This window comes from Apaloderma vittatum, unplaced genomic scaffold (assembly GCF_000703405.1).
Source record: "Apaloderma vittatum isolate BGI_N311 unplaced genomic scaffold, ASM70340v1 scaffold14605, whole genome shotgun sequence".
Classification (NCBI taxonomy): Eukaryota; Metazoa; Chordata; class Aves; order Trogoniformes; family Trogonidae; genus Apaloderma; species Apaloderma vittatum.
This window is the reverse complement of record NW_009715575.1, coordinates 28,180-43,048: the sequence shown is the minus strand read 5'-3', so window position 1 is coordinate 43,048 and position 14,869 is coordinate 28,180. Positions and strand designations below refer to the sequence as shown.

The window sequence follows — 14,869 nt, the reverse complement described above, 5'->3', positions numbered from 1 at the left end:
ATTCTGTGATATCTTTAACTAGACGAGGATGCCCCATCGAACCTGACTTTGAATGCCTCCAGAGGTGGAGCCTCCAGCACCTCTCTGGACAACCTGCTTTGCCACATTTTCTCCCCCAAAAAAGTGACCCACTGCTAAGCTGCGGCGTGCTGTGGCTGGGAACCACTAATCATACCACATAGCACCTAACTTGCCAGTAGCTCCACGAGAATGACCCAGTCTGCCCAATGGGAGGGTGTCACACAGCACAGTGCCCGGGAGCTCCAGCTTGACTCTTGCACGAATGAAACACCGTCAGCTCCAACCCATGTGAACTGGTGGCAAATGACTGCGCTGCAGGGGAGCATTTCAAGACCTGTGGCTGCAGGGTGGCAAACCCTTACAAGACCACTGCCCTCTGAAATAGAAACCTGCCTCGTTCATATGCTTCAGAAGACAACAGATAATCTACAGGCAGCCAGAGAGACGATGCACACACATACTGCGAATCTAACAGCCGAGGAAAGCTAATGGTGGATTTCACCAATGAGCCATCAACCATCAGTCTCCACAACAGTGACAAGCAGCACACGCTTCGGGGGTCATGAGTGTAAAGGCTTGTATTCTCCCTAAAGTCTGGAAACAAAACTAAACCTCCTTCCAGCATAAAATAATGTTCAGTTCTGCACCAAAACTGCCCTTCCCTTTGAGCATCCTGTCCCCAGCTCCCCAAAATTCACTCCCAAACCCTCTGACCGGTTTTCTGTAGCACTCGTAGGGCTGCCAGGAGCACCTCCTCTGAGAACAGGCGCTTGCAGAGCTTCTGGTCACCGCTGCAGTGAGATAAGCCCCAGACCTGCCCTCACGTCAGACTTTGCCAAGTGCCATACCCAGAGTCCTCTGGGAGCAGAGAGCAAAGTCTTGAGCGGTATGCACTAAAAATGGCCAATTTTACCTTTGTTGCCTTAAAAAGGTGCTGAAGCTTTCTATTCTTAAAGCATTTCAGCAGAACTTTTGGGGTGACGAGATTTTTGACACAGGATCTTCTCCTTGCCTTTTCAAAACAGCCAGAGAGGCACTGCACCGATGCTGCTGCTTCCCCAAACCCACTTTTGAATACAGCACAAACAACTTACCTGCTATCGCTCACTCCAAGCAAAGCCAGCCTGTCCAGAACCAGTTTCTATGGGACCTCCGGAAAGCCAAATACTGCTTAAAAACTACAAAGCATGGCAATTCCAAGGGTCTCCACGTTTCTGACCACAGCGTCCTGGTGGATTTGCTGTCTGAGCAGCTCTGTGGGGTTGTCCCAGCTCTCGGTTGAAGCTGCTGCTCCTTGCCAGGTCGAGAGCACACAATTTAAGCCTCCTTGGGTTAGAACCACTTACTATTTCCAGTAGCCCCCTCCACACAACCTGGAATGGGAGCGCACATCCTGTTCTGCTGAATACCAGCACGGGCTCCCCATGTCTGCTCACCCCGCACTGGCTGCTTAGGAAGAGCCAAGGGGCAGAAATTCCCAAACGCCACGGCCACCTCTGCGTTTCTACGGCATCCATATGGGGACAGGCAAATGCTCCTCAGAACGCCGCAACTCCTCCTGGGAACCACAGCAGCATCGTGGATGGACATTCCTTTACAAAGTGCAAACTCTCTGCAGGGTTGGCGCTGCTCGCATCGAGTGGCTCTCAAAAGGAAGAACTTAATTGTATTGCTTATTGGTAAAGAGCAACAATTATCCCAGAACGATATAAACTGTATTCAGCTGTCCAGGCTGGTGCTACCCTGAAACCTTTAGTTTTGTTACGCTGTGAATGAATTACCCGATTCTGCTCGTTTCTGCCACGCTATTGATCCAGGTCTGTGCTACGGCTTCACCATTTGATCAGCTGGGCTTAGTGCCCTTAGTACAAACAGTGAAATGAGGGAACTCTCTTCTTCCAGTAACGACGATAAAAGGTAGCGTTCCTCAGTACTCATCTAAGGGGCTTTTGAGAACCAGCTGCCTTTAAAATTCATTTAATAAACTGCACTTCTCCTAGGGTTTATCAAACCTTGTGGCTTATCATTACTTTGTAATAAATGGAAGTCTGTCTCAAGCTATCAACAACGAGCCAGTCAGCGGTAACTCCGAGTTACCCTTTCTGCATGCAGCACTGGAAGGGTCAGCAAGCAAGCGTGTGTTGAGCTGGAGAAAGCTGCTGCCCTTTTTTATTTCTGCCTTGCTGTGTGTCTCTGCACAGCCCTGAACTAGGGCTTGATGAGAAAGCATTCACACAGAATCACAGGATGCACTGGGTTTGAAGGGACCTTTAAAGTTGTTTCTCTAAAAAGAACATGACCTTACTGAAGTACTTAGTAAGAATTGAGCTGACAGATCTTGCAATAAAAATGATGTAGTGAAATAATAAGAGTGTCTTAAACAGGATTAAAATATAACATTTTTACTTGTTATTTCAAAGAATAGATTTTTTCTTTTTCTTCCATCATTGTTATCTAGATATGTTGAGAGTCAAACTCCAAACAGCTATTTTTTGTTAGGTATCAAGTACAAATATGTCAAGAGTTAGGAGAAAATAATACCCGGTCGTTTTGATTTTTTTTTTCCCCCCTTGTGTGGTAGGCTACATTGCATTTTTCATGCCTAAAAACCAAGCACCAACTCTCAAAATATTTGGTCGGAAACTTCAGCTTTGAAAGAAGGCATTTGACAAAAATGTCACATTTACATCAGCGTAACATGCGAACAGCTTCTGAAGACAAACATGACGAGGGATCTCAGGGAGGAGAACCTGTGCAAGGGGAAAACAAGCACAATCACAGTAGGAGAAGTCCAGGGCAGAACCGAGAGCCATCGTCATCCAGACCTTGTTGTGAAACTTCAACTCTAGCAACAGGGAAAGAACGATGACACCAATCATGGCCTTACTAATGGCACATGTTTCTCCGTCGACTCTTCCCATCTTTTGAGAGGCAACCACATCGTTCTCACAACTAGTTTGATCTTAGGCTGAAAAAAAAGTTTGCGCAATACAACCGGACACTTTTCTCGTATCAATACGTATCTTCTTTCTTTCTTTCCCATATCACATCGGAGAAAATACTTTGCTTCTGCATTGCTAACATCTTTTAGGTATCGGTGGCTACAACCAGTGGCATTTCACAGCTCCTTATTCAAGCCGTAACACAACATACAGAAATTATAAGCGGGTACCAAAACTTACGTACTGTATTTTACAAGTAACGCTTACTTGAAAGTTTTATTAAAAAGCCCGTGTGTTCTGACACTTTCTGCCCTTCACAGATCCATTTATGAATATTACCCTCATAAAATACACATTTTTTTTTTAACCTCTTCACCATGATCCGTTTGTCTTTTAAGCAGGTTTACGTCCATCACTACTGGAGTGGAATGGGGATTGTTCCATTTAACCCAACCACTGGCTGAGCTGGAAAATGTATTCATCCCCTTCCTATTAATTACTCTTTAATGCCTTTTTCTATCACACAGACTCGTGTATCATCCTGGTTTGTTTTGGAGGAGTATAGCCATTGGATGACAACTATTGACGGAGCATAAAAAACAGAGCTAAAGACCGTATAAAGAAGAAAACAGACCTGATGCAGAAAGAGATGAAAAGATGACAAATTGACTAGAGAAGAAAATTGAAATGAGCTAATTTACAGAAGAAAATGAACAAACTATCGCCAGGTAACGGTCAGTAAGATTAATTGCTACACATTTCGCTCCTCTTTGCCATTTTAATCTCATTTAGTTTTCTATTCCACTTTGCTATGTAACAGTGCTATACTCCTATAAACCCTGATTTCACTCTGACACAAGTTTGCTAGCTGGGTGTTGAGCGAGATCCTCTGTTTGCGTAAACTAGTATATCACTACCGACTTTGGTATTTGTTATTCAACTTTAAGCCAGCCGAGGATTTGCTCCATTGACTTTCATGGATTTATTTTTAATTTATTACTCTTGAGTTCAGAATCAAGAGCTCTGGATAGAAATCTGGAACATAAATAGACAGTTTCCAAATCTAAACAGTAGAGTCACAAGTACCATACAGAAAAACAAGCTAGGCATGGATAGAACTGTCTGACAAGTTAACCAAGTGTTGCTCTGCATTTATTAGTAGTTTATTGTTGATTAAACAATAAATCAAGATCCAGAAAAACTAATTAATTTAAAAGAAGCAGTTTAGTGAAATGGAAGCCTGTCAAAATAGTTGTTGGGGAGGACAATTAATTGGTACAAATATGAGTGCAAATTTTGTTTTTAAACTTTAAAGCGTGTCGTTCGTAGTATACAACGTATGTGCACAATACAAATTCCATACATTTTCCTCAGTGACAATAAAAAGCGCAGTTTATTATAAACTGAAGTAAAAATTAAAATTAAAAAAAAAGAAATAAAATCACAGTTTTGTCATTGGTATGTGAAGGTTGTTCCAAGGCCCCATCCAGAGCTCCTCTTCATCTGACTGTGTGTGTTCACTGTGCGACTCCAAGGGCTCTTTAACATCCTCGTTATCGACAACCGATTCGTGCTCTTCTGTGCTTTTCATTTTGGAGCCCCCTGGCTTTGTAACTATATTCTCGGCCCCTACAGTTGAGGAAGCAAACGAGACACTGCAAGGTCTTGTGTTCATTTTATCACTAGAAGATGGTCCCTTTGACAACGTGTTCAGTGGGACATGCTCCTCGTGCGTCACTGCAAGCTTGTCCAGTTTCTTGAATTGTTTCCCCAGCCTCACCGGGGATGTGACTTTTAAATTATTACCAAGGCAAACACGACGGGTTCTGACAACAGAGCCGTTCTGTGCAATGTAGATGTTCCCGTTGATGTTGTTCTGAATATTTGGGTTATTGAGACGGTTCCTCTGGCTGGAATCGGGAGCGCTGTCTTCTCCAGTGGAGCTGGTCTCATACTCTGGGTCGACAATTAGCTTGATCTTTTTCTTTCTGGCCCACTGTTCGACAATAAATAGAAAGGTCATTAAATCTCAGTGGTATTAAGAAACATTCTCCTGCCCTTTTTCTATCTGTTGTTTGTCTTGTCTTTTACGTGGACACCCATAAGAATTTTTACTAACTTTGTCTTTTAGACCCTTCCTCTTAGGTTGTACACTGATATTTCTGACCTGTTTTGATTACCACTGTGCCCCTATGATGCCTAATGCTTGGACCCACAAATAAGTCTTTGTTCTAAAATAAGACAGCTAAATTCATTGTAGTCCACGAACTGCACAATGTGAGTCAGAGTGTATAAAAACTGTGATGTTTTTCTGCAGGTTTGGAAAGCAGTGAAAAATTTGCCTTTTTTTTTTCCCTGGTTTATGTTGTTTTTGTTTTTTGTGGGTTTTTTTAGAGGTGTATTGAGCTGCGCTCCTGTTAAGTCAAAGCACACCTTTTCTTTCCTGAGAATGGAGACATTACTTTCTGAGGGACAACGTCTGCACATCATGACTTTGGTAAGTCAGCCTTTTTTTGACAAAGCAGTATCTTTGTCTGCCTTACAAAGAGAGATGCAAACCTCCAAGGTTAATAACCCCTCCTAACACAAACTGGAAGGCACTGGCGACGAAGACACTGTGATAGTTCTAACTACTGTGCTACTGGGCAAGTGTCTTAAGACCTTAGAAATTTTCTTCCAGAGTACCACTCCATTGTAAAATTCAGTGCAGAAAAGGCATTGAGCAGGTCTGGTTTAGCTGCATCAAGCACAGAAACATCTACACAAGGGAAATTCTTGGGCTCAACATTGGCAAAATTGGCTAGTTAAGAAAAGAAAATCTTGATATAAGGCTTTGTGCCAGTCCCAATCTAGTGGAAGCACCGGAGATGCTTTGCGATTAAACAGCAGATGGTGGAGAAATGAGACACTGGATTTTTGGTGATGTATATTTCTTTAAAGAGTTAATGCAAACGCTTTCCACGTTGTGATTACAGTGATAACACAAAACCCATTACTTAATTTATAATTTGTCTTTTTAAAATAAATGCCTCCTTGAAGTACACTGAAACAAGCAACTATCATCCTTAAAATTAATAATGAAAACAGTGTTATTTCCCTAAGGCAGCAGATACCATCACAATTTACTCCCACTGCAATACATACACACGCACATAAGAAAAGGCAGATTATAGAGAAAGAAAATCATGCATGGTAGAAACAGGTGGTGATTACTCTCGAGCTTTTGAGAAGCCAAACTTGTGCAAATTACTTAGAAGCCTTTTCCTCCTGATAACAGCACAGAATTTTCTTCACATGGGTGTATTCAGGGGGATGAAAAGACTGACTAGTTTTAAATGGGATTTACTTTAAAACACCGTGCACAGCTACAACTTTGTGCTATATGGGAATATGAAAAGTAGGTAAGTGTTCATAAATCTAGTTCACATTTCAACCGGAATTAAAGACAATAGCTGAAAAGTTAGCATCACACTTTGCAGCTCAACACCAATTGTCCTGCCAGGGTAACTCCACAGCAAGCTCGAGTATCTTAAAAATTGAAACATTTCTCTTTCTCTCGTCTAACAGAGACCTCCTGGCAGAGCTTTGGTGCATCTGCTACTATTTGTACCGCCTTGAAAGTACTCACAAGGTGAATCCAATACTTCCTCAAAGCTTTAATTTTATTTAGGCTTCTTATGGCTTACCTGGATAAATCTAGTGGTCAAGAAACAGCTCTGTGGCTTTTGATACAAGGTAAGTGAGCACAGATTGCTTGTGTGTATACAAAGCTTACATACTCCATGTGCCGACAGCACGGAGAAGAGTTCCACAAGGAGCCACATCACACAGAGGCTGCTTCTTACAGGAAAACACAAAGGCGACTCGCGCTATCGATAACACAAGTCCTTCCTACACAACCACGCTCGTTCTGAGCAGAACTGTGCTAATGAAAGCGCTACAAGATTTCTCTGCTGAATTTTAAATCGCAGATACCAAAATACAGAACATACAGGATGGTTACCTTCAGCAACGCTTTGCTGTTGTACATCTCAAACTTTTAAACAGATGTTTAGAATAAAATAGTAAAATCACTCTACTGTTACTGAGAAGGGCAGAATTTGGAAAACTCAGTCCATGTCCTTTTCTGACCAGGCTCACTTTGTACGCCTACCTCTGCCCTCCTGTCTTGTGCACAACTGGTACCTGAAACCTGAATCCCATGATCCAGAAACAGTTTAATCCCAGCTCTGCAGGTAATACTCTGCAGTTTCGCGACTGTTGCTCTGCTGCAACTTCAGTTGTCCTCCCTGCAAACAGGGCTGATGCTTACAGCAGAGAACTCATTTGAAGACGAGCAAACATTGTGTATGGTAAGGCAATGTAAGGTGAAACCACGTATGGCTTCTGAGTCTTTTCATCCTCCTCAACATTTCTGTTTCTTCACTGCATTCCATGTTTTGCCCCTTTTCCTTCATACAGTGTTTCATTTTGTGAGAGTCACAACCTGTATGAACAGAGGGCCCTTAACAGGTTTGTGCCATCAGGTTCATCAAGCTACTGACCCCAGCTGATGCAAAACGCAATGTTAATTTGCTTCATGATGCGCATGATACAAAAAAGGATTAATCTAAGAATCAACACGGTGTCTCTTTAACTACATTATTGACATTGGCAGAGAAAAAGAAGTACTCTTTCCTGCCACTGCTCAATGAAAATGAGCATATCAGAGTAGTCTCTCAGAGGAACTGTTATCAGTTTGGTTTTCTACAGTTCTATCCTTAAGACAGCCTATGGGGTTCAAATGCCAAACCTGCAAGCCTTGACGTTTTCTTTTCAGCTGACTCTAGTCAAGCGTGTGTTGCTCAGGAAAGACCACACAGAAGGCACAGCAAACAAGATCACTCCTTACTGCAAAACGCCCACCTACTGTCGCTCCTTTTTAAAAGGATGTAGAATCACCAGTAGTCTCTGACTCCGTAACAGCAGAATCCAGGTTCTCATCTGACCGAGACTGAGTGTTTTTCTGGGGCATCGGTTTTCTTATTTTCTTTCTTTCCACACTGGTGCTAGAACTTTGATTCTCAGCAGGAGGGGGAGTAGCAGCTTTACCAGAAGTGGTGCTAGCTGTGCTTTTTGTCCCTTCAGTAGCTTTGGAAGTAGCACTGATTTCACTTTCTAGGCAAGAAGATTCATTCTTACTGACAGTTTCGTCCCTGTCACTAGCATCTGTACCAGCCTCTTCTGTGCTTTCATTTACACTATTCTCACCATTACTACCTGATTTTCCTGTCTTTTCTTCAGAAGCAGCAGTTTTTGCCTTAGCAGATGTTTCAGAAGCTGTCTTATTTGAGTTATCCGCCATCTCTTCGGGGCTTGCGCTGACTTGCTCCTCATCCGCTTGTTCATCTTCTTCTGATACCTCTTCTATGGTGTCTTCTATATCAACACTGGCCGAGGACGTTTTGCTTTTATAGCTGGATCCCGAAGTTTTCCTGTAGCTCGTGTCCCTGTTGCTGCCTGATGTATTAGAGCTAATATTTGACTTCTGGCTGGATCGCTTCACTCTGCCACGAGAACTACCTCCCCCGCTTCTTATACTGGACCTTTCAGTGCTTCTTCTACTGCTGGACTCACTAGTTCCCGATTTACTGTACGAACTTCGCGTAGAGGAGCTCTTTGACAGGCTACTATCTTCATCGCTGTCAGAGTCTTCCTCATCATCGTCCTCTTCAGATGAGTCCTCCTCTGATTCACTGCTAGAGCTGGATCCAGAATCATCTTCAGAATCTCCAAAATCGTGCCCAGTGTCTTCATCCGAGTCCACAGTACTTTCAGTGGCTTCATCTTGGTCCAGAGTTACTTTCAAGTAGTCTTTGTCTTCTGACTCTGAGCTAGAGCTACTACTCTTCGTGGATGATTCATCTGAAGTGTATTCTCTTTTCTTTTTCTTCTTCTCATAATCACTATCCTCGCGTTCACTCTCTGCTGTGATACTTATTGAGACTCCTGATTTCGCTTCTTCTCTTTCAGATTCTTCCTCTTCTTTTTCACGCGCTGCATCCTTGCTAATAGGTTCTTGCAATTTTCTGGAGACGCTAATGCGTTTTAACACATGGTTTAGTTTTCTCATCGAAGGTCTTTCATCTGTTGATTTCTCAAAGTAACTTCCCCTGATAACCATGCTTTTCTCGCTGTCCGCTTGGCGAGCCGACATCAACTTGGCGTAACTGGAATCTTTCCTACCGCCTTTCACTTTATGCAGAATCATTGGGAATATCTTTGCTTTCTTCCACGGAGAATGAGCCGACTCAGTTCTTCCTACCGGTTTGTGAGCACTGACTGCTACGCGACCTAAATGCATCACTGCTTTTAGCCTCCTTTTCCCCTGGCTGGTCCTATATCCTCTTCCAGAACCAAGTCTTAGATCCATCCCACCACCTAAAGGTCTACCTTCTACTTGAGCCCCTGCTCTCTGGCTTACATCTCTGCTTGAAGGACCTCTGCCTTGACTCATCCCCTGCAAATTATGAAAATGGAACGTGATTACAATTTGAAAGATAGTTATTGTGAAAACTCATACCCTAAAATAAGTCAGTAGGAACAAATACAACTTTTTTTCCCAGCATCGGAACTAACTTACCTGTTTTACAGTAGGTTTTCACCAAAGTCATGGGAAAAGTTTTACTGCTAGAAAAGGCTGCAAATGCACAACTACCTCACTCTACAACAAGGAAAAATAAGATCTCAGAAATGTTACCTCTTCTCATTTTACTAAAACACATGTGACATAGGAAGAATCTAGTATTTCTGAAAATCAGAGTAAATAAAAAAGGAACATTTAAGTGAACTTTCCTCTGGCTGCCGCTGACTTTTTTTTTTTTTTTACATTCAGTTGTGAACTTTTATGATAGATGAGTTTAGGTGACTGCTTTTCTGAGTGGAAAATCACCAGTTAGAGGCTGAATATTAGTAATGCTCCATTTAGTTAACTATATAAAATAGAACTGCCTAAGGTTACGTGGATTTTTCTTTTAACTAGAATTCTACGTTGAGGGGAAAAAATAGATGTGGCTGTTAAAAGGAAATCTGCAATTACTTTGTATTTCTAGAAAAAGGAAAGAGGTGCTGACAAACTTCATGGGGCATCAGAAGGGCAAACAATGATTAGCACTGGAAGAGCCACTCCTTGTTGGGTCTGTACAGGACACAATATTCTCATCAATTACAAAATACATCTGACAAGGTTTAATGGTCCTTCACCTTGTTGCAGAGATTGAATTGACACACCAGATGCTCACCTCTTCTGCTGTGGATCCATGAGGACTGTAGTAGTAGCCACCATCGCTCTCCACCACGACTTCCCCGTACTCATCGTACATCCCCGAAGGAGACAGCAGTCGTCGGCGGCTCCCGTACTGAGGCAGTTCGTACCTGGCAAAGACACCATCGTCTCTTCATAACGCGCGGCAACGTGTTGGCATGTGTCTCCACCCACTGCCACAAAGGCACATGCTCACATCACGCAAGGACAAGAATTTCTTTGCTCTCTTTTCTTTGAGACCTACGAGAAGATTATTATGTGCTTTTCCTTAGCGGTAACACAATCCAGACCCTTTTCCTACTGCAACTGGAGGGTGACCGGGATTGGAAGGTCTCGGGGACCAGCCAAGAATCACCCACATGCATTAACCTTCTCTCCTGATTTTTTGAGGGGATTTTTTTTTCTTTTTCTAATTAGGTAATGAAAGAGCAGGTTCCCTGAGATCAGTTGTGGAGAATCCCTGCAAGCTTGTAAGAACAGTAATAATTCCTGAAGCGCTTGCAAGAGACGGGCGTTATCAGAACAAGCCAGGATGACTTTTTCCCAGGCAAATGTAAAAGGCTGGGAACGGTGAGCAGAAAGTATCAGTCACTGAACTCAGGCTGGTAAGCCACAAAAAGGCAGAGGAGATGACGGAAGTTAATTTCCAAGACAGCAGAAATATACAAATAAAAGAGTGAGTAAAACTCTGCAAACAATTAGACTCCTAAAGAAGCAGGGTTATACAATATTCTCCCTTTAAAAAGAGTTTTGTGTCAGTGCATGCCTTCATGGACACAAAAGATTAAAGTAATCCTGAGGCAAAGGAAAGTGTCCAAATTAAAGGCTGTAATAATAAACATCATCAACCTGGAAAAGCAGCATTTTCAGACATATATATATATAGGAAAAATGAAAATATACCCATGCTCATAACTGTAGTAATCTTGCCCGTAGTATTCCTGCCCTGGATCAATTCCAGACTCCATACTTAACTCCTGTCAAAAGACAAACACTGATTAAATGCAAACAGTCACATGTAAGATATATGTTCCAAAGCAGAACGCTTTGTCAGGAACAATAATGAGAAGCCAACAGGAGCTTTAAATGATTCCTTCTCTGGTGTATTCCCTGGGAATGATGGTTCTAAGTCCACTAAATGCAGACGGTGTGCAGGTGTGGGATTCCGCCTCACTCTGTACAAACCCCTTGTTCATTAAATGGGACTCGCAGCAAATACGCTGTCTCTTCTTGCACCTCTCTCAAAGGGAAAAGCTGCGTTGAAATATTAGGGCTATTTTACTTACACTGTAAGGTCTCTTTTTTTAATGTTTTCTCAACCATCAACAACCACGAGCAGCACTGGACTAAACTAAGTTCTTGCCTGCACCCTACAGAAGTGCTTTAAAAGCTCCTTTCACACAGAGCGCCGGGGCCAGGGTCTGTGCGTTGTCCCTATTTCACAGCTTCCTCCGAGTTCTTCTCCTGTCCAACGAATTTAAAGCTGTGTCGGAGTCATTATAATGATGGCAGAAACCATCACCATCCTGTACAACAAAAATACCACCGAGAGCAAAGTCTCAGGAAAGCTGCATTCGCTCTGCTGCTTATTCTGGAAACGATATCGGGTCCACAAGATTTGGAAGTCTAGGGTTTATAATCCAGAGCTGCCTTTGCACTTCATAGCAGTGTGCTAATACTTCATTACCTTGGCAGGTCAACCGCTTAGTTCATTTCTAGGTACGATAATCGATTATCAGTTGGCTGACATCCGAAAAAAATAGACTGTGGTTGGAAATTACTCTGTCTGTGGATCTGGACGTCAAAGTAGGAAAACTTACAGTCTGTGTGATGAAGTCCCCAGGAGCAACTAAAAGATGCCCAAGGGGAAAATATCAAGACATAGTAAATTTAAGGTATTTAATTAATGCAACATAAATGGGCTAACAGTGTCAGGACTTTCCTTTTCATCTAAAAGAGTCAGTGGGAAAAAACACTACCTGATATAGACCAGTTTTTATTAGGAAATTGTGTAAAAGGCATTAAAAAGTTAGAGAACAATTAAGAAATGAAAACTGTAGTACCTCTGGTCTGAGAAGAGAAGGTCTCAGCAACTGCTGTTGCTATAAAAGAAAATTAGAAAGGGGTTAATTAGGCAGTAACAATTAACGTGCAGGTTATTTGTGTTGGACTAAGGACTGGAGAGAAATCCTAAAAACCCAGGTCCTTCAGAGCTTTTTGTCCAGCAGCCACCTGGACACTTTCACACTCGGTGAAAAGCAGAACACCGCTGAGCATCTAACGTGGCAAAATGGCTCCACAGTCCACTCTTTCTTTTGCCTAATATAAAATCAAATTTCAGTTGATATGGTGATTCTCTAAATTATTTAACCCAAGAACCCTGTCAGGGCCCAAGAGGACTATTGTGTGGTATATGTTGGAGACAATGCCAGAGAAAAATTATGCACAACTGGTAGAAAGTAAATCTGCTTTCAAGTCTGTGATTAGGCTACAAAAATCCTGAAGTGATTTGATTTCTTACCCAAGCTTCTACTGCAGCACCATTGCTTCACACTATCTATATTTATATTCTTGTGTGGCTTTTAACTACATACCTCACGACCACAAATACACTCTAATTCGTGAAACTAATAAGATAGCGAAGGACTCTCTCACTTGTTTTCTCTACAGCCGACGTGTGATTTCTTTCTGCACGCGGCCAGCAGGGTGAAAAGCGTGCTGACGCGAGGGAGAAAACCCCAGGAGGCAGCACGGAGAGGACCAACAGGACCCACAGGGCTCCTCTCAGGTGCGCCACAGCTAAACACGGGGTCATTTTTGTTGTTGTCACATCGTTAACCACCCTGCAGCTTTCTGAAAATGATAGATCGATGCACGAATGATAGACCAGCTTGCTGTTCTGTAAATTACGATCAGATTTACTCGGGGAAATCAGTACCATTGGCCTCATCCTCCTCCCAAAACTTGGTGGCACTATTTCCACCAGGTTCCTTGGCCAAAATCAAGCCCTGATTGATGGGGAAGTTCTGCGACTGAGACACAAATCAGCTCTGCAAAAGGAGGAAAAAATCAGAGCAAATAACAGAAAGCTTGCAATTTGTAGAACACTACTACAGCTCCCAGCAAATCTATGTCTCGTGAATTTTTGAACCACTTTGTATTTCTGGCCCCAGAAACACCCTGTAGCAATGAGTTTCATGTATGGGAAAACGTATGTTGATGTAATTAATACTTCAAATCGGGGAACAGCCTTACCTCTTGCTGTGCATATCCTCGCCTAGAAGTCAGAAAGAGAAAAAAAATAATTAGAATGCTTCTCTGAGACTATATAAAGACGTGTATTGCCATTCTTTCTGGAGAGAGGTGAAAAGATAATGCAATTAGAAATATTACTAGCAAGAAAAGAAATACGTATCTACAATTCAAAATATGTTTGTCTTTAGATTCGCTTTTGGAAATACGAATCATTGCATGAAGAGAGGCTAGTGAATCTTTGGCGTCTTTTCTTGCTTTAGATTGTAAATGAATGAGAAGAAATCCCCAATCCCCAAAAGCCAGAGAGCCAGTGCACCCAGGGGAACTGAGCAAAGGGAAAGGGGGCGAGCGCTGTGCTTGGCGCCCGTGAGAGAGGTGCCCAGGCACCTCCTCTGCCGCCTACAGAGAAGCTCTGTGATTTCACCCATTAACACAAGGAGTGAAACACCTTCTCTTCTACTTCCAGACTTTCTGTACCACTCAGGACTTGCTGAAAATTGGCCTGGAGCTTCTATTGCTAATTCCTTGTAACAACATTATTATTACAATGACACGTTTCCTAACATTTGCTCAGCGGGGGCGGTGGGGGGAGTTAAATTATTTTTGCTATCTATGATTATTTTGCCACAGGCTTTGTGCTTTTGATCTCGCTGGCAATTTTTGTTGTTGTTTTAATTCATTCTCTTGGAGCCATTCATATGCATGACAAATGCACTTAGGTTATCAGGTATTCTATTTTCACATTCTGTGCCAGCAAATTAAAATGGTTTAGACAAAAGTCAGGAACAGCAATTTAGGTATTGACATTATTATTAAGGATAAGCCTAGATTTTTTTAAAATTTTTTTTTTTAAGAAGGAAAGGGTAAATGCTCAAAATTATGCTGAGCTTAACCTAGTACACAGAGAGGAGTCTAGGGAAATTTTATTACACGTGAGTGAATAATAAACAACAGAGTAGAAGTCCCTTTAATTCTTCAATAGCACCATCTATAAATTTTCCATTAAAATTCAGCCCATGGAATTGACTATCAGCATTAAATTAACGCTGTTGCCCATGTAATATAAAACTAATGACTGGCTGAAATGAAGATTTATCATCAAAAGATGATCTGTGACTTTTCAAAGCCCACTTGAGGAACACTATATTTAGTTTCCACATCGTCCACAATAATATCCAGATAAAGAAGCTTTTGTGTTGCACAGAGGATAAGTAAGCCTATTACTCTTAATCGCTCTTGAGTAGTCACTATAACGCAGATTAAAAGCGTAACAGAAGTAACTCTAATTAAATTTGGAATTTAACTTTCTTAAAAATAGCACCATACTGTGTTTTGAGATGCTTATTCT

At 42.0% G+C, this 14,869-nt stretch overlaps 1 protein-coding gene across 1 annotated transcript in view; it reads right to left on the bottom strand.

Annotated features, from left to right (window-relative positions):
• Positions 1 to 3,938: 3,938 nt before the first annotated feature.
• The window catches only part of LOC104269812 (dentin sialophosphoprotein-like), a 33,436-nt gene continuing 22,505 nt past the window's right edge, over positions 3,939 to 14,869 (bottom strand). The window contains exons 6-11 of the mRNA XM_009869210.1: positions 13,522 to 13,543; positions 12,330 to 12,368; positions 11,170 to 11,243; positions 10,244 to 10,376; positions 8,005 to 9,462; positions 3,939 to 4,959 (exon numbers count right to left, since the gene is read on the bottom strand). Of these exons, the coding sequence (XP_009867512.1) occupies positions 4,405 to 4,959; positions 8,005 to 9,462; positions 10,244 to 10,376; positions 11,170 to 11,243; positions 12,330 to 12,368; positions 13,522 to 13,543 (2,281 nt within the window). The 3' untranslated portion in view covers positions 3,939 to 4,404. The remainder of the gene's footprint in view (positions 4,960 to 8,004; positions 9,463 to 10,243; positions 10,377 to 11,169; positions 11,244 to 12,329; positions 12,369 to 13,521; positions 13,544 to 14,869) is intronic.